We start from the raw sequence: 20,962 nt of genomic DNA, 5'->3' as shown, positions 1-20,962 counted from the left end.
TGTCCCAGTCCTGGTCAAGAATGCCAGCAGATCTTTAAGGCTAAGTTTCCCATCGATACAGAAACGGTTAAAGCCAAGGTATGTGCAGTATAAAGTATTCAAAGCAAAAGATCATCGACATTAATGAAACAACTTCTTTACTACTGCTTAGTTGTTTCTGCGATGATCTTTGGCTTGAACAGTTGATTTATATCGATCCGCAGCAACGTTGTATGGCTTTCATTTATTCTCTGCATCATCTGTATATTTGCTGTTATGAACTCGCAATTGGCCAGATCCAGGATGGCTTGTCGATAGCCCACTGACGGTAGCCCAGTGTGCCCATCTTATTTGAGTAGCGCAAGTGCGCAGTCATGGGTTCTAGTTACTCTTAAAAGGGCTGTGTCACAGTGGTGCAATTTACTTTGTACCAATTACGTGTCTGTAGAGCATACATAATTTAAGTTACCAACGACAACCGTGCATACGGCGAGTGCTACTGAAATTTAAATTGACCAATCAGAATTCAGCGCGTGGGAAAACTGTGCTATCCGACGTCAAGTCAATTGTTCGCAATTAAAAGGCCAGAAAACCGTTTAAAAGATTTTGTGGCAACTTTTTTGTCAACAAACTTTGGCGCCAAAACTGGGTTGCCAGCGAGCGGCGATTCGAACGTCAGCTGTTGTGCTTTGGCTGTTATATGTGCTTTTTCTAACTATTTTAAGACGAATTCAGTCTAGTATTTTCGAATCAAGGGTAACGTCAAAACTGTATTGATAATTTATTTGTTACTTTCGCGTAAAAAGACCTTGTTGGCGTCCTTTCGACAGGGTAGATCCTCAGCCTGAGGATAGCACAGTTTTGACTGCCACGCGCATTGCGGCTCGGGTTCCGAATGATTGCGGCTCGGGTTCCGAATGCACGGAAATACAAACTTTGAAAAAACTGTTAGGCTGAACAGATTTCAAACCCTCCAATTGCAATCCATTTTAATCTTCTTGAATTTTTCCTATCCCTGCCTCCTGCTACATTTGCTGTGTTATTCAAACCTTCCTTTAATGTTTTAAATGCAGGTTATTTTACGTTTCGTTTGATTTGGTTGCCATTTTCCAGTCGCTGAATTTGGCTAAATTTCTTGACAGAGCCCCTTTAAGCCTGGAATTTTTTTCAGAATTCTTTGCAACTGTTTATTTCCTTCATTAAGTGCGATGAACTTTCTGCTTAGCCAATATGTGGCTATCTTCTATTCTCTCCATCGTTCTTGGGCAGCAGTTGTCTATCTTATGCGTCTACGAACTCTGTAGATATAGGCCATTCCGGAATAGCCCTTTTCACGGTTAGGTTTTCTCATTTGCATTACAATATAATCTAGCATGTATGTGAGGCAATTTCGGGCTATTTTGTAGTTTTAACCCGAAATTGCCTCGCATTCACGTTAGATTACATTGTAATGCAAATGAGAAAAACTAACCGTGAAAAGGGCTATTGCGCAGGAAACTTGGGCGAGTTTCAAATTTGAACCAATCGATAAATTGACACCACGTGAAAGATAACGTTGAGATTGGCCATCTGTCCAAATTTGACGCTTTTAGGTCCAACAGAGACCAAGTTACGGACTTTTAAACAGTTAAAAATCCATACAAACGTCTCTAATTTTGAGGCTGCGTCCCCCAAAACCGTATAAACTCCTTATAAAATTTTATCAGATTGGGACAACTGGAAAATACTATCATGGACCTACTATTTGGAAATAGTTGAAATGAAAATCACTTTGTTTTCCTATTTTTGTGAATATTACATAAGTCGTAAAAAATTTTTAAGACTTTGTGTGGTTTTGGGGGACGTAGCCTCAAAATTAGAGACGTTTGTATGGATTTTTAACTGTTTTTCAAAGTCCGTAACTTGGTCTCTGTTCGACCTAAAAGAATCAAAATTGGACAGATTGCCAATCTCAATGTTATCTTTCCTGCGATGGTGTCGATTTATCGATTGGTTCAAATTTGAAACTTGCCCCGGTTCCCTGCGCAATTTCTGAATGGCCTATAGCTTGATATTTCCATTTGTTGAAGAGATTTAATTTTCGATGATGACTCGGGGATACTCGGAAAAAAAATCAGAGTACTTCTTTGCAGGAGTCGAACCTATGACCTTCCGACTACTACATCGGATGCTCTACGACTGAGGTGTTCGTGAAATAATCTTCATTTATCGTTTTTTCTTTTTCTCTTTAGCTTGTCGGTTTTGGGATGTCCTTGCTCCAGAGTGTCGATCCTAATCCAGAGAATTTTGTTTGTGCTGGTATAATCAAGGCGCGAACAGTTCAAATTGGAACACTGCTGCGATTGGAACCTAACAGACAAGCACAGGTATTGCCGCTGAAAAATCCTGACCTTTCATAAAAATAGACCCATTTCAGTAATTCCCAATCCGGAGGACAAAACAATGGTTGTTCCGTCCCCTGAGAGAAACAAACCTTTCAAATGCAAAACAACTTATTGTTTTGTTCTCCAGATTGGGAATTAACTGGAAGGGGTGATGACAGAAGAGTTTGCAAGATTTGAAAGCGTAATTTTAAGAAGCCCCTATGCTCAAAAATGTTTTTCCGCGAAAGTCAAATTTCAGCGCTAGAAAACATGTATTTTATGTTTTGTGGTTCGCAATGACGTGGCTCTTAACTACAGAAACACAGTGGTTGCTGAAGAACCCTTTTTCTCAAGAGCCCTAACAAAAAGGTTGCATGGATGGTTCTTTGAAGTAACTTTTTCAGTGGAAATCTCAATCTCGTTCCCAGACTCATCGTTTCCTTGACCAGCGGTTGGGAAACAGAGACTCTGCTCGAATCCAAAAAAGGCCATATTTGATTGGCTGTTGAAAAACGGTTTCATTTCCTGTCATTTTCACAGTCTAAACTCAAAAGTCGTGATTTCTTCTGGATTTTTATCTAAAGTAGGTTAAAGATGATGTAGAAATAAATCTTTTTACAACTTACCAGTTCCGTAACGTTTTTGTTTTTGAAAAACAGCATTTTGAATTTCCGAATTGTCGCTTGCGTGACACCAGATGATAATAATAATAATAATAATAATAATAATAATAATAATAATAATAATAATAATAATAATAATAATAATGATAATAATAAGTATAATAATAATGATACAGAATTTATATAGCGCTTAAATCCTAGAGTCCAGAAGCGCTTTACAAACTCAACTAATATTTATATGGACTTAACTAAAACCTAACAAAAACCACATTGAAGACGGTTAGCTTTTACTTGTTTTGCTGGGTACTACTATGTCAATACTCTAAAAAGGTCGATTTTCCAGGAGCTTGTCTCGTTAGTCTAGTGGATATTGGAATATGCAAGGAGAACTCATCGATCCGGGTTCAACTCTTTGGCTCACCTAATCTGAATGTTCTCTGCGCATTGAAATGTTTGTTTCTTTGAAGTAGATTTGAAGTCTGAAGTAGATTGTACGTCGGGTAAGTTGAATAAAAAGGAAAATGCCAGTTTGAGGGATGGCAATGACTGTTGACCGTGATTTTGGTGTAGAATGAGCAGCCATCTTGAAATATACGGAAAAAAACCGCTAGCCTCAAATTTGGCCCTTTGAAGTGTTTATACTAGTTGTTCTATCCGAACCGTGCCGATTTTCTCTGCACCAGTACCATTTTCACCCTTGCTCGGACTACCTCGCCGAAGGTCCCAGCACGGCTAAGAATTTTGGTTCGGCACGGATGAAATTTGGTACGGACAGGTTGTTTGCACTGCAAATTTTATCCGAGCCGAACCTTTTTTTTTGGGACCCCTGCCAAAAATTGTAAACCGGGCTTTCGTCTTCTTTTGATTGATTACCATTTTGTTCATATTCGCCCATTACCGAATGTTCTGTAAGTCCCCTTGAATGTTAAAATTAGATTGAGAGACTGGTCAAAAATTACACCTATGTTGCTTGCAGATGTCCTAGCTGCAATTCGGGTGTCGGCCATTATTAGTTCACCAATTTGTGGTGCGGACTGAAATTTTTTGGATTGACGAAATGTGTTTCGGTATTTTTTTATTTTCCGCAGTTTAAACGCTTGGAGTGTATTAGGAGATGTGTTTATACTCATGTGTACTGTCTCGCGACCGAAAAGTGACCGCTTTCGAGGCAATCTTTTCTGTTTTCTGGGAAAATGGACTTCATTATCCCAGAGTCTCTCCGGGCGCTCACGAACCCATCTTCTATAGATCTGAAATGATGATTATCGACAATTCCTAATTTTCTCTAAATTGACTACTTTCTCGTCAATTAAGACGCTTAGCGCTTGATAGGGATTATGGGAAATGAATATGTATTCCCCAATGCCTGTCCTTGCAGGACTCGAACCTGAGAATCTTCAAAATAACCCTTTCGCTTAACCACTATACTACCTCATCGCTAACTGCCAGAACATTGCTTTTTTTTTTTTTTTTTTAACATGTCAATAATTTTTTTTCCGAGTGGTACTGTAAACGTGTATTATCAGCCGCTAAGAAACAAGTTTAAACAGGGGAAAAATGTCGGTTACCAAACCTCAAGAGAAAGCTAACCATTTTAAAATCAAGTACCAGACTTAACCATTATTCAGCAATGATTCTATATGTACTAATTAGTGTTTCTTAATAATCGGTACAATTGTTACCCAGTTGAGCTTTAGTGGTAAAGTGGATAAAAGCAGTTCCTTCAAATTGGGTGCCGGGTTCAAGTCCTGTCCAGGAATGCAATTTTTACTTTTTTTTCTTTTTATCTGCGGGAAACACTCTGTTAGATATGTTGGGCCATTCTTATGGTCAAAACTTACCGTAAATCAAAGACATTCGCCTAGTTTACCAGTTTTTATAAAAAAAATAAGGAAAGTGAACCTTGCAGACATTTTAACTAACAATAGCAATTGCTGTAATTTTTGTAGCCAATAGAATCGTTAAATTTTTATTTAACATTTTTTATTTTTTACAACTTTCTTTTGTACATAAGCTAGCGTAGGATCTCTTATACTCCTTGAGTTTTTATCATTCTCCTGTAAATTGTCAAATTCTTTAAGTACCATATGTTAATTAGTGTTGCTATTTTACTAGTGTCCCTGGTTACTTTTACTTTACTGTACTTTACTTTTAATTACTTCACTCCTGGCGGCTCATGCCAAATTCTGAAAACGATGTGATCAGTGACTACGCGACTGCGCAAAAACACAGTACAGCCTGGCCGGTCCTTTCTGATAAGATGAAACGTTTTGCTCAGATGTGAAAAGACGCGTTTTGCCTTACTGATTGGCAAAGAAAAATCCCAAAACGTGGTTGAGGGCCGGAAAGACTAGAACTACATGTAGAAAACCCTATTGATGACATTGTATAGGTACAAATCTCACTGCTTTTTTCATATATGTGCAAACGTTAAGACTTAAAACTCGATTCTTAATGTCTTCGCCAGTGCAAGGTCACCGGCAGCGTTGTTAAGACTTTTAGACAAGATCACCGAGCGAAAAACAATGATTTGCGATTACGCCGCAGTTGGGTAGCAAAAACGTTTCATGTCTTAAATTTTGCCTGTAAATTTTCCATCATTCGTTGTTCATTTTACTAATTGATACCTCTTTGATCATCTTGTGTTTTTTGCAGATGTTCAGATTGACAATACGAAGTTCAAGGGCTGACGTCGCCAAATACCTTGTAGATATATTGATTGACCAGTTTTAAAACCAGTTTGTCCAGGTGCTGGGCGCTTTAGAGTTTGCAGGAGGAAGACATTTATTACAGAGTAACTTGTCATACTTACCGGGTATTTTAATTTTTGTGCAAGTGGAAATGTCTAGTGAAGCTTCAACGCAGCTTCGTGTAATGTCGTGAACGTTTTTCGTGCGTTTGAAGTGGTTGCCACGGTGTGGATTGCTGGCGTTATCCTTCGCAAAATTTGTTGGTCCATCGTACGCAAACTGTTTATTATCCAACTTCTGATTTTCTCGAGTTTTGCTCGGATTACGCGTGTTCGGAAGTTTTACTCACGTTCAGTGTTTTCCGATTTTCCGTTTCTCTTGCGCTTTGTAGTAGTATCACTGGTTCCCTCTCGTTTTGGTTTCTGACGTAAATCTGATCGACTCTGGGTTCCATAGACCGTATTCATAAATGGTGGCCAAGAAATATTCTTTTGTCTTTATGCTAATCATCCTTACTAGCCTCACTTTGGAGCAAAAAATCTTTTGAATTTTGTTCATGCTAACGAGGCTAGTGAGGATGATTAACATAAAAACAAAAGAATAATTTCTTAGCCGCCATTTATGAATACGGTCTATAGTAGTACCGATGCAAGAAAAATGAGTTCATTATTTCACACGCAAACTGCTCACCAGATATTTTAGAGCTTGTAAAAGTCGTAATGCTTACATGAGAAGTGATGGAGTTATATTAGTCCACCCGATGCGGTGTATGCTTAAGGCTTACTACCACACAACTTACTACCATAAAAAAAATCATTCTTCTTTGTCTTTAAATTCCGAAAATTTGTTTGCTTTTGAAACATTGATCAAATGGTTGTGGATTTTACGGTCCGCGAAACTGACCTGTGGTCCCCAGAGAGCTGGATGGAGCAGAGAATGACGTCACTCCATTTAGAATGCAGGTTATCGACTATGGAAAACGCTAATAATAGTCTAAAAGCCCGAAACTCTAGTGCTGTATGCTAAATCAGTCGTGAACTCAAGTGACTGTTAGGCAATCCAGTCTTTTACTGTCATTTCCTTTCCCTCACAAACTTTTTAAGTTAGTAACAGCGGACCGTCAAATAAATAGAGGATATTACATGGCTGGGCGGAGATACGAAATTTCTCTGCGAATGTTGAGAAATCCGAGTAACATATTTTTCAACACGAGAAGAGAAATTTCGTATCTCCAAGCGGTCATGAAGTGTTCTGTTTATTATATAAACACTAATGAAATACCAAACCATTTCACTTTAATATTTGTAGATTTCTTATGTAACCATAGCAACGGTGATCTTTTCACCCATGGAGGAAACATGTTTTTCACACATGAAGAGTTTTCGCGCAAAACCTCACCTACCATTTTATTAGTGTTTAGATAATAAACTTTTAACTTGAAATAAACTATCTTCTGCTTCAAACGAAGGCTGAAAAACGTCGCCGGTATAGTGATAAGCACGCACCCTTTCAAAGTGAATAATAGGAGTGATATTCTTTTTAATCTAAGTAGCACTTGGAATACAGTCGAAGCTGGAACAATACCAGCAATAGCCAGTTAGCGAGAGCCGCAGCATTATTCACTCTGTCACTTTAACATTTTTTAACTTAGACCATTTTATTAGAAATTTCGTGGTAGTCCATCAATCATTCTCTCTTCCTTAGGTTGTATTTAGTTGTGCACAAGTAGTTTACAGAACTTTCTTCTTGAACGTGCATTGATCATCGTATGGACCTAAAACAAAATAATTTCAAAACGGTGAATACTTACTGCGCCTTTCAATACCCTGCGGACTCTTTAAATTCAAAGGTCAACCGACAAATGCGTCTTTCACTACCGTCAATCAAATGTTCGGCGGCTCCTCCCAGCTTCCGACTATGTTGACTGAACTGGGCTCAACGATGTGATTTGATTATTGCGTGCTCGACAGTAGTCGGAAGCTCGGAGGAGCCGCCGAACATTTGATTGACGGTTGCGAAAACCTCATTTATTTTGTTGGTTGACCTTTGAATTTAAGGGTCCGCATGTTATTGAAAGGCACAGTAAAAAAAAGTTTGCGCGCCTGCATTGTGAGGTTTATAAACGCCAGGTGATACTTTTTTTTTTGCCCTCTGTCAATGTCCTGATTTGTCAGGCAATATAGTTTTCTTTGAACACCGGTCGGACGTACGGGATGAAAATTAATCGCACCTGCGACTTGATTTTGCTTGCGAAAAGCTATTTTAAAGCAAGACAAAAAAGTAGAGAGCGTATTGTACTAGTTAATGACTGGCTGTGGAAAGTGCTGTATCTTACTCGACCATTAGTTAACGCAAACTGTCATAATTTGCATAATTAACCTAGGATTTTTATATAAAAAAATAAAAAACAACATGTAACAAACATAAGTAGAAGTCATTGTCCAGGGGTCGAGAATCGCCTGATGGAAAATAAAAATACAAAAAAGCTTGTGGGTTTGTTTTTTTTTTTTTTCGCGGCTTCGTCTGTTCCAACCGAATTTCCGCGTTTGACAATCGAAAAAAGCCTTTCCAAGCGTAATTTTATCACCCAGGACGGTTCATCCCTAACACTGATCATCTGTCCCTAGCATTAATCATATGTCCCTAGCAATGATCGACTGTCCCTAGCAATGATCAATTGTCCCTAGTAGTGATTGACTTTACATAGCACTGATCATCTCTCCCTAGCACTGATCAACTGTCCCTAGCATTGTCTCCAGCACTGAAAAACTGTCCTTAACTTTCATCAACTTTCTCTAGCACTGATCATTTGTCCCTGGCGCTGGTCATCTGTCTCTAATACTGATCAACTGTCCCTGGTACTGATAAACTGTCACTTGCACTGATCATTTGTCCCTAGCAAAGATATTTTGTCCCTAGCACTGATCATTTGTCCCTAGTACTTCTCCCCAAACTCATCTGTAATTGCAACTTCTGAGAAGACAAAAGAAAAGAATAGGCTACGTAGTAATAGCATATTCCCTTATCGCTGGATCTGAGCCGAGATCCTCTAAAGAGAGGACACGATGTTTAGAAGACGTAAGTTGAGGGGAACGTAGTACCAAGCATTTCATTTAAGAATTTCTTCTCAGGTTATATACCAAAGATAGCCTTGGTCAAAAAGAAAGCGAAAGCATACCCCCAACCATTAAATTCACTGTCTGTTACCAGCTTGTTGTTGTTATTCTTTAGGAAAAGATTATTTTTGATCAAGTTTGATTGAATAAGTACATGTCGGTGATACAAGACTAGTTACTTTTTTGTTTGATTTTACTGCTGCAAAAACTAAATAAATTAACAGAGTAAAGAAAAATTATTTAAAAGCAGATTTTATTTGCCATGCAATGCCTGTAGATGCCCAGGAAAGGGTTTTCCAGATCATGATACTTTTTGTGATTTTTAGCTGCATGAAACGTGTTTTCTGGAGTACATTAGTGGACATTGAAATATTTGTTGGTCAGTATTGCACAAAAGGTAGCAAAAAGAACTGTAGAAATAAGAATTAAGTATTGGTTGAATATTATTGGGGGGGGGGGGGGGGTTTAAGGAGAGTAAGGACAGATGATCGATGCTAGGGAAAGATGATCAGTGCTAGGGACAGATAACTAGAGCCAGGGGCAGATGATCAGTACTAAGGACAGTTGATCAGTGTTAGGGACAGATGATCAGTGATAGGGACAGATGATCAATGCTAGGGACAGATGATCAATTATGCTAGGAACAGTTGATCAGTGTTTATCAGTGTTAGGGACAAATGAGCCGTAATAGGGCCAAATGATCAATACTGGGGACAAAAGAACAGTGCTGGGGGACAGATGATCAGCGTTATGGACAGTTGATTGGTGCTTTAGGGACAGATGATCAATGATAGGGACAGTTGATCAGTGCTAGGGACAGATAACAAGCGCCAGGGACAGCTAGATGAACAGTGCTAGAGACATTGGTGCTAGTAAAAGTTGATCAGTACTTAAGGGACAGATGATCAGTGCCAAGCCGACAGATGATCAGTGCTAGGGACAGATGATCACTGCTGGGACAAATGATCAGTGCTAGTGAAAGTTGATCAGTGCTTAAGGGACAGATGATCAGTGCCAGGGACAGATGATCAGTGCTTAAGGGACAGATGATCAGTGCTGAAGGGACAGATGATCAGTGCCAGGGACAGATGATCAGTGCTTAAGGGACAGATGATCAGTGCCAGGGACAGATGATCAGCACTTAGCGACAGATGTTGAGCAATAGGGACAGTTGATCATTGCTACGGACAGATAATCACTACTAGTGATCAATTGATCAGTGCTAGGGACAAATGATCAATGCTAGGGACAGATAATCACTACTAGTTACAGTTGATCAATGCTAGGGACAGTCGATCATTGCTAGGAGCAGATAATCACTACTAGTGCCAGTCAATCACTACTAGGGAAAATTCATCATTGCCAGGGACAGTCGATCACTGTTAGGGACAGTCGATCATTGCTAGGGACAGATGATCAGTGTTAGGGTCAGTCAATCACTAGTAGGGACAGTCGATCATTGCTAGGGACAGATGATCAGTGCTAGGGACAGTCAATCATTAGAAGGGACAGTCTATCATTGCTAGGGACAGTTGATCATTGCTAGGGACAGATGATCAGTGCTAGGGACAGGCAATCACTAGTAGGGACAGATGATCATTGCTAGTGTCAGTCGATCATTGCCAAGAACAGTCGATCACTACTAGGGACAATTGATCATTGCTAAGGACAGTCAATCACCAATAGGGACAATTGATCATTGCTAGGGACAGTCGATCACTACTAGGGACAATAGATCATTGCTAGGGACAGTTGATCATTGCTAGGGACAGATAACAAGCGCCAGGGACAGCTAGATGATCAGTGCTAGAGACATTAGTGCTAGTAAAAGTTGATCAGTACTTAAGGGACCGATGATCAGTGCCAGGCCGACAGATGATCAGTGCTAGGGACAGATGATCACTGCTGGGACAAATGATCGGTGCTAGAGACAGGCAATCACTAGTAGGGACAGATGATTATTGCTAGTGTCAGTCGATCATTGCTAGGGACAGTCGATCACTACTAGAGACAATTGATCATTGCTAAGGACAGTCAATCACTAATAGGGACAGTCGATCATTGCTAGGGACAGATGAACAGTGCTAGGGACAATCAATCACTAGTAGGGACAGTTGATCATTGCCAGGGACAGTGGATAACCGCTAGGGACAGTCGATCACTACTATGGACAATTGATCATTGCTAAGGACAGCCGACCAGTGCCAAGGACAGTCGATCATTGCTAGGGACAGATGATCAGTGCTTGGGACAGTCAATCACTTGTAGAGACAGTCGATAATTGCCCGGTTGACAGAAGATCAGTGCTAGGACAGGCAATCACTAGTAGGGATAGATGATCAAAGCTAGGGACAGCTGTCATTGTTACGGACAGTCGATCATTGCTAGGGACAGTAGATCACTGCTAGGGACAGTCGTTCATTGCCAACCTGAGAGACAGTCAATCACTACTAGGGACAACTGATCATTGCTAGGGACAGTCGATCAGTGCTGGGGACTAATGATCATTGCTAGGGACAGTCGATCATTGCTAGGGACAGGACGATAAGTGCTAGGGACAAATGATCATTACTAGGGACAGTCAATCATTACCAGGGACAGTTGATCATTGCTAGGGACGATTGATCATTGCTAGGGACAGTCGATCACTACTAGGGACAATAGATCATTGCTAGGGACAGTCGATCATTCCCAGGGACATTCGATCATTGCTAGGAACAATTGATCATTGCTAGAGAAAGTCGATCACTACTACGGACAATAGATCATTGCTAGGGACAGTCGATCACTACTAGGGACAATAGATCATTGTTAGGGACAGTAGATCACTACTAGGGACAATGGATCATTGCTAGGGACGATTGATCTTTGCTAGGGACAGTCGATCACTACTAGGGACAATAGATCATCGCTAGGGACAGTCGATCATTCCCAGGGACATTCGATCATTGCTAGGAACAATTGATCATTGCTAGAGAAAGTCGATCACTACTACGAACAATTGATCATTGCTAGGGACAGTCGATCATTGCCAGGGACATTCGATCATTGCTAGGGACAATAGATCATTGCTAGGGACAGTAGATCACTACTAGGGACAATAGATCATTGCAAGGGACAGTCGATCATTGCCAGGGAAATTCGATCATTTCTGGGACAGTCGATCATTGCTGGGGACAGTCGATCACTACTAGGGACAATAGATCATTCCTAGGGACAGTAGATCATTGCCAGGGACAGTTGATCATAGCTGGGACAGTTGATCATTGCTAGGGACAGTCGATCACTACTAGGGACAATAGATCATTGCTAGGGACAATAGATCATTGCCAGGGACAGTTGATCATTACTTGGGACAGTCGATCATTGCTAGGGACAGTCGATCACTACTGGGGATAGTCGATCATTGCCAGGGACAGTCGATCATTGCCAGAGACATTCGATCATTGCTAGGGACGATTTATCATTGCTAGGGACAGTAGATCACTACTAGGGACAATAGATCATTGCGAGGGACAGTCGATCATTGCCAGGGAAATTCGATCATTGCCAGGGATGATTGATCATTGCTAGGGACAGTCGATCACTACTAGGGACAATAGATCATTGCTAGGGACAGTAGATCATTGCCAGGGACAGTTGATCATTGCTGGGACAGTCGATCATTGCTAGGGACAGTCGATCACTACTAGGGACAATAGATCATTGCCAGGGACAATAGATCATTGCTAGGGACAATAGATCATTGCCAGGGACAGTTGATCATTACTAGGGACAGTCGATCATTACTAGGGACAGTCGATCATTGCTAGGGACAGTCGATCACTGCTAGGGACAATAGATCATTGCTAGGGACAATAGATCATTGCCAGACACAGTTGATCATTACTAGGCACAGTCGATCATTGCTAGGGACAGTCGATCACTACTGGGGAAAGTCGATCATTGCCAGGGACAGTCGATCATTGCCAGGGACATTCGATCATTGCTAGGGACGATTTATTATTGCTAGGGACAATAGATCATTGCCAGGGACAGTTGATCATTACTAGGCACAGTCGATCATTGCTAGGGACAGTCGATCACTACTGGGGAAAGTCGATCATTGCCAGGGACAGTCGATCATTGCCAGGGACATTCGATCATTGCTAGGGACGATTTATTATTGCTAGGGACAGTAGATCACTACTAAGGGACAATAGATCATTGCGAGGGACAGTCGATCATTGCCAGGGAAATTCGATCATTGCTAGGGATGATTGATCATTGCTAGGGACAGTCGATCACTACTAGGGACAATAGATCATTGCGAGGGACAGTCGATCATTGCCAGGGAAATTCGATCATTGCCAGGGATGATTGATCATTGCTAGGGACAGTCGATCACTACTAGGGACAAAAGATCATTGCTAGGGACATTCGATCATTGCTAAGGATAATTGATCATTGCTGGGGACGGTTGATCCCCATACATTACGTACTTACCCAGATCCAAGGTTGCAATGACGAGGTGGGGAGACTGGCACTAGAAAAACATTGACTTTAATGGCGGCGGAAGTTGGCGAAAGCTGGTGGTAAAACGACATATTTTGCTTTCATAGCTTTGCAACGAATTTTGACAGCATTCAGCTTTGGTCGACCTAAATCCATGTTTGAAATGGCGGAGAAGTTTAAAACGCGAGGAGATCAAGAGGAACGCGATCTGAAAAGATTTTTAAAATTTCTTTCCTTCAAGGTAAAGATTCGCCTCCGTATAAATTTAAAAAAATTCGGGGAATCTGAGTGCGTTGTACTGTTTTCTCGTTCTTATGTGGCATTCGTCATTCCGCATACCAAATGCCCAAGCGTGGATATCAGTAAAGCTACAAAAACTCTTACTTTAAGCTTATGTAACCAGTAAGTGTTTAGCTAGTTCAAATGTTTTGTTTTTAAGCTTATGTCATCGCAATGTTAATATTATCGAGTTTATGTATGCGTTCTTTTAGGCTGTACAAGTCATTGTTCAGTCCCGTCTTGGTGAGAAGATTCATACAAAGTCGAAGCCTAATTCTATGGGTCAAGACTGGGTAAGACATATCACTTCAAAGTCAACAATATTCATTAGTCAAAATTTGAATGAGCGACATAAAACGTTTGTTCTGTATTAACTTAACATGTTTTCATCAGGCCTTAGTTGTTTAAAAGGTGGATAACGCTATCCACCAGATAAATCACTATCCAGCAGATAAACACTAGCAAAACCAATTGAGTTATCCAGTGGATATTCATTTATGCATTTATGGATAGTATTATCCACCTTCTGATCAACCAAGACCAGGGAGCCAGGGGCTGGAGACAGCAGGATGGGGAGGAAGCATGGCAGAGGTTAGTGATATATCCAGCAGATAGTGCTATCCATCATTTGAGCAACTGCAGCCAGAACTAGGCTTTTACTTCGTGTAGAAGACACACATGACGTAAACCAAAGAACAAAAATCGTGAAACAATACCTAATCAGAATTCTAAATCCCTAAAGACCCCTAAAGCTTTTGTTACATCATGTGCGTCTTCTACACGAAGTAAAAGCCCAAAACTATCAACATGTCCTCCTCCCCAAATTTTATCTGATCTACACAATTGCTAATTTGCTCTGAATTGTGTATATCAGATAAATTCAGACACTGTGTCCCAGGACTTGTGGTAGCAGAGAGAAAACAAGGAAGATAAAAATTCTATCTGTTGATAGGATTTGAACCAGGAGTTTCAACTATATAAGAACCCCTTCATTCCGCATCACCACTAAAGATCAAGACACTGCTCTCTCAATTCTCTCATAGAATATGATTTCTGGAGAGTAATGAGACCTAAGCTAGATTAATTAGGCATAACGTAGCCCTTCCTTGTAATTAGGCATAGGCTTTAATTTTAAAATGTTTACCTTTGTTGTGAAGTTTGGCAACCGACCTTTTGCAGCACTTACAAGTTTAATGTTGTTTGTATCCAGGTGATAAATAAATAAATATAGTATATTTATCAAATTAATAGTGTTTATATTGTCCCTGAGCAGTGGTGTTAAGTGGTCAAGTGGTTAGATGACGGGTTAAATTAATCAACATTCCCAGGTTGAAATCCTATGTCCATACACTTGGATTGTCTTTTCAAACAAATATGACCATTTCCCACATGATACTAGTCAATTCAAAGCAGATTAGCAATCATGTATATCAGATAAATTCAGGGTGGAGGATGCATTAGCACTATATAATCTTGCATTAAGAGCAGGACTGGAACCTGGAACACTATCCAATGGATAAGCCATAGCAAACCAATTGCACTAGAGTGGTTTCCAAATGAGTCTCTTAAAACCAAAACCAAAGTGATTACTTTAGCCAATCAAATAGGACAGAGACAATCCAGTAAACCAATCAAAACTTGAAGTAATTACACATAGCCAACTCAAAGTGCAGGAAAATGTGCAGGCGCAAGCCATGGTTGGTTTTGGTTTCACTTCAGATTGGTTGAAAAAGTGGCGCAAGAACTTTGAACCAATCACTGATTGAAGAAATGCAAAACCAAAGTAATTCACTAATTACTTTCGACACTCAATTGAAAACCACTCTATCCAATGGGTAGTTATTTATATGGTGGATAGCATTATCCCCCTTTTGAACAACTGGGACCTAGGAAATTGTGTGTTCAACTGCCAGTCTGCTTTGATCTTGTAAATTGACGAATTTGGTAAGTTTCTAAAGAAACTGTGGTGCTGTGTCTGTAAGGAGTAAAATGTGTTGATAAACTTTAAAGGTTAACTTACTACAATCGTAAGGAAGATTTGTTAGCATTAGCTCTTTGTCGGAGTGAATGCTCATATAAATAACCAACTGGTAAATGCCCCATGCTACATGTAGTTGTGTCTTAAAAGTTCATGGTGTTTATTTCTACAATCTGTCCCTTTGTTCTGACACAGTTACTTTTACGTTTTTCCGGCCTATAAGTTGTTGCGTACAAGTCTACTTTCAGAGTGTTCCATACATTAAATTTTCTTCCTTAATCCACTGCAAGGACCTCAGTGTTGGAACACCGTTGACAATACCATGCAATAGTCTTAGGCCTTCAATAATAACAGAAACCCATAAGGGTTGAAACATGTAACGCGCGTTCACAGCTTCCGAATATTCAGTGCGAACTGATTGGTTGAATCTCTCAGTGCTAAGTACCATATTTGGAAACCCCTCTCTCTTGTTGTTCCAAATATGGTACTTAGCAAATTGAATATTCCGAAGCTTGTTTCCCAGCACACAAGGGGCCGTTACACGTTTCAACCCTTATGGGTTTCTGATAATAATTAATGCCCACTAGTAGGCAACCTAAGCTTCCTCAAATTTATCTTTTCAGTTCAATCTTGCTATAAATGATCATCCGGATGTTGCTGCTGAAGCAAAGAAAGTCACAAGTGGAAGGCTTCCTTCCAAGGAAAGTCCATTGTGTGTTGAGATATCTCTGAAAACCAGTGAGGTAAGACACTGAGTAAGATTACATAGTTACCGGTGTCTTTATGAGATCTGATTAAAATCAACCTGGTAATAATAATTATTATTATAATTTTCCTTTAATGCTTCAATTTTGGAAAAATGCAGTGGGTGAAGGCGGCTTAATTAACTTACGCAGAACATGAATTTGGCAATCTGAAAGCCAAAAACTCTTGTTCTGCTTTCTAATTAAGCCACATGATTCACTTTTAAGCTGGTGAGTAAATGACGTCACTTTCTCCTTGATCCAGATCACTGAAAAATTATCGGTGGGAACCATACCAAGTAATGGCAGACCATTAAATGAAAAAGTGGAGTTAAAATAAACAGTCCTCCTCTTGAAATTACTACAAGAAATATTGTCTGTTGAAAACTCATTGCAAGTACTTGAAATGTGAAGAAAAACGAGAACTGATTTTTTTTTTTTTCATCGTAGTAGCACTATAAACAAAGTGATCATTATTTGAATGCTTTTTTGTTATTGTTTGCAACGAGTGGAGGAGTTATAATTTTTCAAGGGGAGGGGGTGTCTTTTGTCAGTCAGAATAAAATCCATATTATTATTGTTATTATTATTATTATTATTATTATTATTATTATTATTATTATTATTATTATTATTATTATTATTATTATTATTAAGTACCACTATTTTGGGTGAAGAAGTAACTTGATTAAGTCAAGATGGCCAGAACTAAACTGAGATAGGACCAAGTTGCCATGATATGTGACATTATCTATTCCATAGAAATTTGAGAATATTAGATGATCTTGTATTATTCTTTGATTTTGGTTTTATGGTAGGGTGAATCCATGGTGCTAGAGACATGGTGCCTTGGCATAAATGACCGTGTTGATTTAAATGCAAAAGTGACATACGCAGTTTACAACAGAATCGGAATGCTACTCAAATCTCTTGTGTCAGTCACAAGAGTGACACCAGCCTATCAGCTGTCACGAAAGCAGGGGACAGACTTCATGATGTGCTACAAGTGAGTTGAAATCTGTGATTTAATTTTTAAATTAATAATTATTTTACGAATGTTGCTGAAATTGAAAGTTTAAAGTGTACCAAACTTCAAACTCAGTGTTTTCCATGGCTGAGATAAAAATTAATGTCTTCCTTTGTTACAAGTTACATGTTTTTAGGTTGTGTTCTATCGGGATCAACCATTTCAACCCCAACAGGTTTACATTGAAGTGGGTGAGGTTTCCCAATAGAATACTTTTCGGACTCATGGGAACACCTCAACAGGCATTACCAGACTTCGCTGCATTGACAACTTGAGGGAAAACAACATGACTGGAGCCCACGGCCAACTTTGAAAGGCCCTTGTAGACAACAGCGGTCGCTTCCCATGCTTTTTCAACTGTGTCAACCTAGTTTGATGGCGGTTGAAAAAGTTGATTAACCAAACCAACAGAAAGCATTTTTTTTCCAATAGAACCAGCCTAAATTGGGTGATCTCAATAGAACAGGACCTTAGTGTTAATTGGGGGATTTCTCTGTTTATATTGCACTGTAAAACTGGTCTGAACCATTTGACCTCTGACCAAGCTACTGAAATCCATGGGTCTATTCCTAAGCTGTCCCCACTAATAAAATTGTGTTGCAATGCAAATAACCCATGCATTCTTCGCCACAAGCCTGACCACTCCCAATAATTTATGTCAAGATCATGTAACTAGACTAAGTGCTGTCCATTGATATCACTATTTCAAGGAGAATACCCAAAATAGATTTGAATGGCTGGTACTGACAAAGATGTAATGACATATTAACTTAAGATGCATTTTGCAGGTTAAGGGCTCTTTAAGACCTCTAACCCTTTGGACTCTTAAAATGAACATGTCAGATAGTCTGCAACAAGAGCCCTTATAAGATAAGGTTGAATTACTACAGTAACTTTGTTTAAGGACGTTCGCGCCCAAAATGTTCCCACGTACAGATTTTTTTCAAACTTGCCACGCAGAAAGGTAATGATCTACTTTTGCCAAAAGGCAAAAAAAAATGGGGGGTCACTGAGCTCGTTTTCGAGATCATGAGGTGCACTTCTAGAAGATTGCATTACTTTAAGACAATCTTAGTTAGCTTACAACTATCAGCAATAAAAAAGCTACATTAGTGAAATTTAGATCAGGTAAACATACTCAATTCAACATAACTAATATAACTAAATTAACCTTTGCAGCTGATGTCTTTTTCTGATGTGAAATAGACCTTGAAAAACGATACATATTAGTCTAAGAAAGAAAACTTCGGTTGCATGAGAGCGAAATATTTGTAACTTCTCACGCACAGCCTTTTTTGTTTTTTGTTAAAATGGACAAAATCAGAAAAGGAAGTGATCTACGGAAAGAAAAATAGGGGTCACCGAGCATTCAAGAGAGTAAAATCACTGCGAAGTTCTCAAAGCGATGGTATATTTGCACTGTCACGTCATTACGTTACATTTCCCAGAAGACCTGGGTCCATAGCTATCCCATGATGCCACACGCTTTCACGTTCCATTCAATGTTTGCGCCTTAAGCATCGTGTTTACCTTCGTGGTCTGCAATGCATGACGTGTGCGTGACATGCGTGAAGCAGTAGCAATGGGCGCGAACGTCCTTAAATTTTGGTTATTGCAATGATTTTGTAATAATATTATTGTATGAATTTTCAGGGTATATTTTGGAGAAGTTAGATTTCAAGAGTTGGGAGAAGGCAAGTAAATAAAATACAAAACCATTGATTGGTATTTCCCTTTAGAGCCCCACAGCTTTGCAAGGTTTTAAGCGTGAATGTAGCTTCACCTGTGTTGTAAAGATTACCAGTAATTTATCTTTTTATGAGGTGTTAATTTAAACATGCTCACTCGAGAAAGCCAAACATGATAGCATTTGTCTTTCACTATAGACATGTACTTCCTTGACTGGTGATAGTTTACTCTAGAATCATTTGCAGAGAAGTGATTCCAACACACTATCCTGAGCATGCGAGAGAATGAAAATTCAGATATCCTAGACAGTGAAGACTGCTGGCTGGAACATGGCATCAAAGATTCATTAACATCGGGGTTCTGAGTTAAGCCAGGAAGGGGTGGAAAGTGGGGAAATACTGTACCTTGTGTCACATGTGTGGGATCATACGTTGAAGTCATTTGCTAGTTCTATTTCTGCTTCTGTTGCTCCAGAGTCAACTGCTTAAGTCTGCAGTGACAGGTTATAGCTTTTATGCAACTTTGCTTTCTCAAGTGTAGGTCTCAGTGATAGTGATCATTGCAGTTATGATTCAGAAGCAACTTTAATTCACTCCTCAGCCATCCCAGGCCACTCCCACTTGACAAATAAAATCTTCTGGCATTAGACAGAGTAAAATCTGCACTTTGTATTCTTGGTAGCTCAGATGATAGAGCAAGTGCAACACAAATGCACACACATGGGCTGGATTCCCATTCAAGACTGGATTTTTTTGGGTTTCTTTTGCAACTTCTCCAAGTTGCTTCATATAAACTGTGATGATCACAGTTCAAATAATTATGTGAACAATTTGATTAGCTATTATGTGATTATTGAAAATTCTCTGTGCTGATTGGTTGCAAAGTGGCTGCAAGCGGTTTTGTCAAGGTGACAGATGGAGGGCGTAAACTGCTGCACAGGTTAGGGTTGCAGGTCATTGTTTCACCAAAACCCAAACTTTTAATAATCATGCTAACTTTAGGCCTAAACACTTTCCTTTAGATAATGTCTAAGCCTAAGGTTAGCATTTTTGTGAAGGGTTTGATTGTTTCAGTTTTGACAAAACAATGACCTGCAACTCTGACCTGCAACCTGCAACCTGCAACCTGCAACCTGCAACCTGCGACCTGCACTGCAACCTGCAACCTGCAACCTGCAACCTGCAGTTCTGCACTTTACACCCTCCGGGTGACAGATGAAGAAATTAATTGTTTTAAAGAAAATGCATATTTTTCAAATAATCACCTATGTAATTATACTACAACCAATGATTATCATATGGCCCGTACGGCCCCACACTCACTTTAATTGTGAAACTGTTGGGAAAATCCCTGCACAAGGGCTGTACGCATTAATGCGAGCAGGGCCGGAAGTTGCCTTACAGCCCTGCTAGGAACACATACTGTTCTGTGGAATGAGATTTTAGAGGATTTAATCGTTTTTAAACATCCAAGTCATTTACAGCCAGAAAAGCAACGTCACGGCAAACAACATTTGTTACTTATTTTGTCCAAAGCTTCATCCTCTGAGTGCTCATGAATAGTGTAAAGCGCCCATATGATACATGTAAAATGCTTATTGACTAAGTTTAGGTCAGGCCAGACAGGAAAATATTTGGCCTCGGTCATGGTGCACGGACGTCACTGTGCTTGGTCCATATGCCATGACCTCGGGCCAAATAGTTTCCTGTTCGGCATTCCCACTCAGTCAATAAGTACATCGCTTTTGGCGAATAATGTTGCGAAATCCTCTTAAGTTTCTATCATTTCTCAATCTGTGTCAGTTGTTCTGTGTCAAATGTATTTGAAGGCTTGCAAGTCTTTGTTGCCGTTGCCGCCACCTCCCTTGAAAATAAAACGTTTATTAACCTTATGTGGTCAAGCTTAAAATAGGATTTGTTTATAGTAATTTGATTTTCTGTGTAGGTTTTCAGAGTTTAAGAGTTGGTTCGATTGGTACGCC

The 20,962-nt window shown here is 39.7% G+C and overlaps 2 protein-coding genes across 2 annotated transcripts in view; both read left to right on the top strand.

Annotated features, from left to right (window-relative positions):
- The window catches only part of LOC138059132 (AP-2 complex subunit alpha-2-like), a 33,438-nt gene extending 25,293 nt beyond the window's left edge, over positions 1 to 8,145 (top strand). The window contains exons 23-25 of the mRNA XM_068904666.1: positions 9 to 78; positions 2,211 to 2,345; positions 5,621 to 8,145. Coding sequence (XP_068760767.1) covers positions 9 to 78; positions 2,211 to 2,345; positions 5,621 to 5,698 — 283 coding nt within the window. The 3' untranslated portion in view covers positions 5,699 to 8,145. The remainder of the gene's footprint in view (positions 1 to 8; positions 79 to 2,210; positions 2,346 to 5,620) is intronic.
- Positions 8,146 to 13,298: 5,153 nt separating this feature from the next.
- The window catches only part of LOC138059796 (autophagy-related protein 13-like), an 18,876-nt gene continuing 11,212 nt past the window's right edge, over positions 13,299 to 20,962 (top strand). Inside the window, exons 1-6 of the mRNA XM_068905419.1 lie at positions 13,299 to 13,506; positions 13,757 to 13,837; positions 16,146 to 16,265; positions 17,084 to 17,271; positions 18,946 to 18,986; positions 20,926 to 20,962. The exon at positions 20,926 to 20,962 is cut by the window's right edge and continues 57 nt beyond it. Coding sequence (XP_068761520.1) covers positions 13,420 to 13,506; positions 13,757 to 13,837; positions 16,146 to 16,265; positions 17,084 to 17,271; positions 18,946 to 18,986; positions 20,926 to 20,962 — 554 coding nt within the window. The 5' untranslated portion in view covers positions 13,299 to 13,419. The remainder of the gene's footprint in view (positions 13,507 to 13,756; positions 13,838 to 16,145; positions 16,266 to 17,083; positions 17,272 to 18,945; positions 18,987 to 20,925) is intronic.

This window comes from Montipora capricornis, chromosome 8 (assembly GCF_036669925.1).
Source record: "Montipora capricornis isolate CH-2021 chromosome 8, ASM3666992v2, whole genome shotgun sequence".
Taxonomy (NCBI): Eukaryota; Metazoa; Cnidaria; class Anthozoa; order Scleractinia; family Acroporidae; genus Montipora; species Montipora capricornis.
The sequence above is the reverse complement of the archived record's forward strand: the minus strand, read 5'-3'. Positions and strand labels throughout refer to the sequence as shown.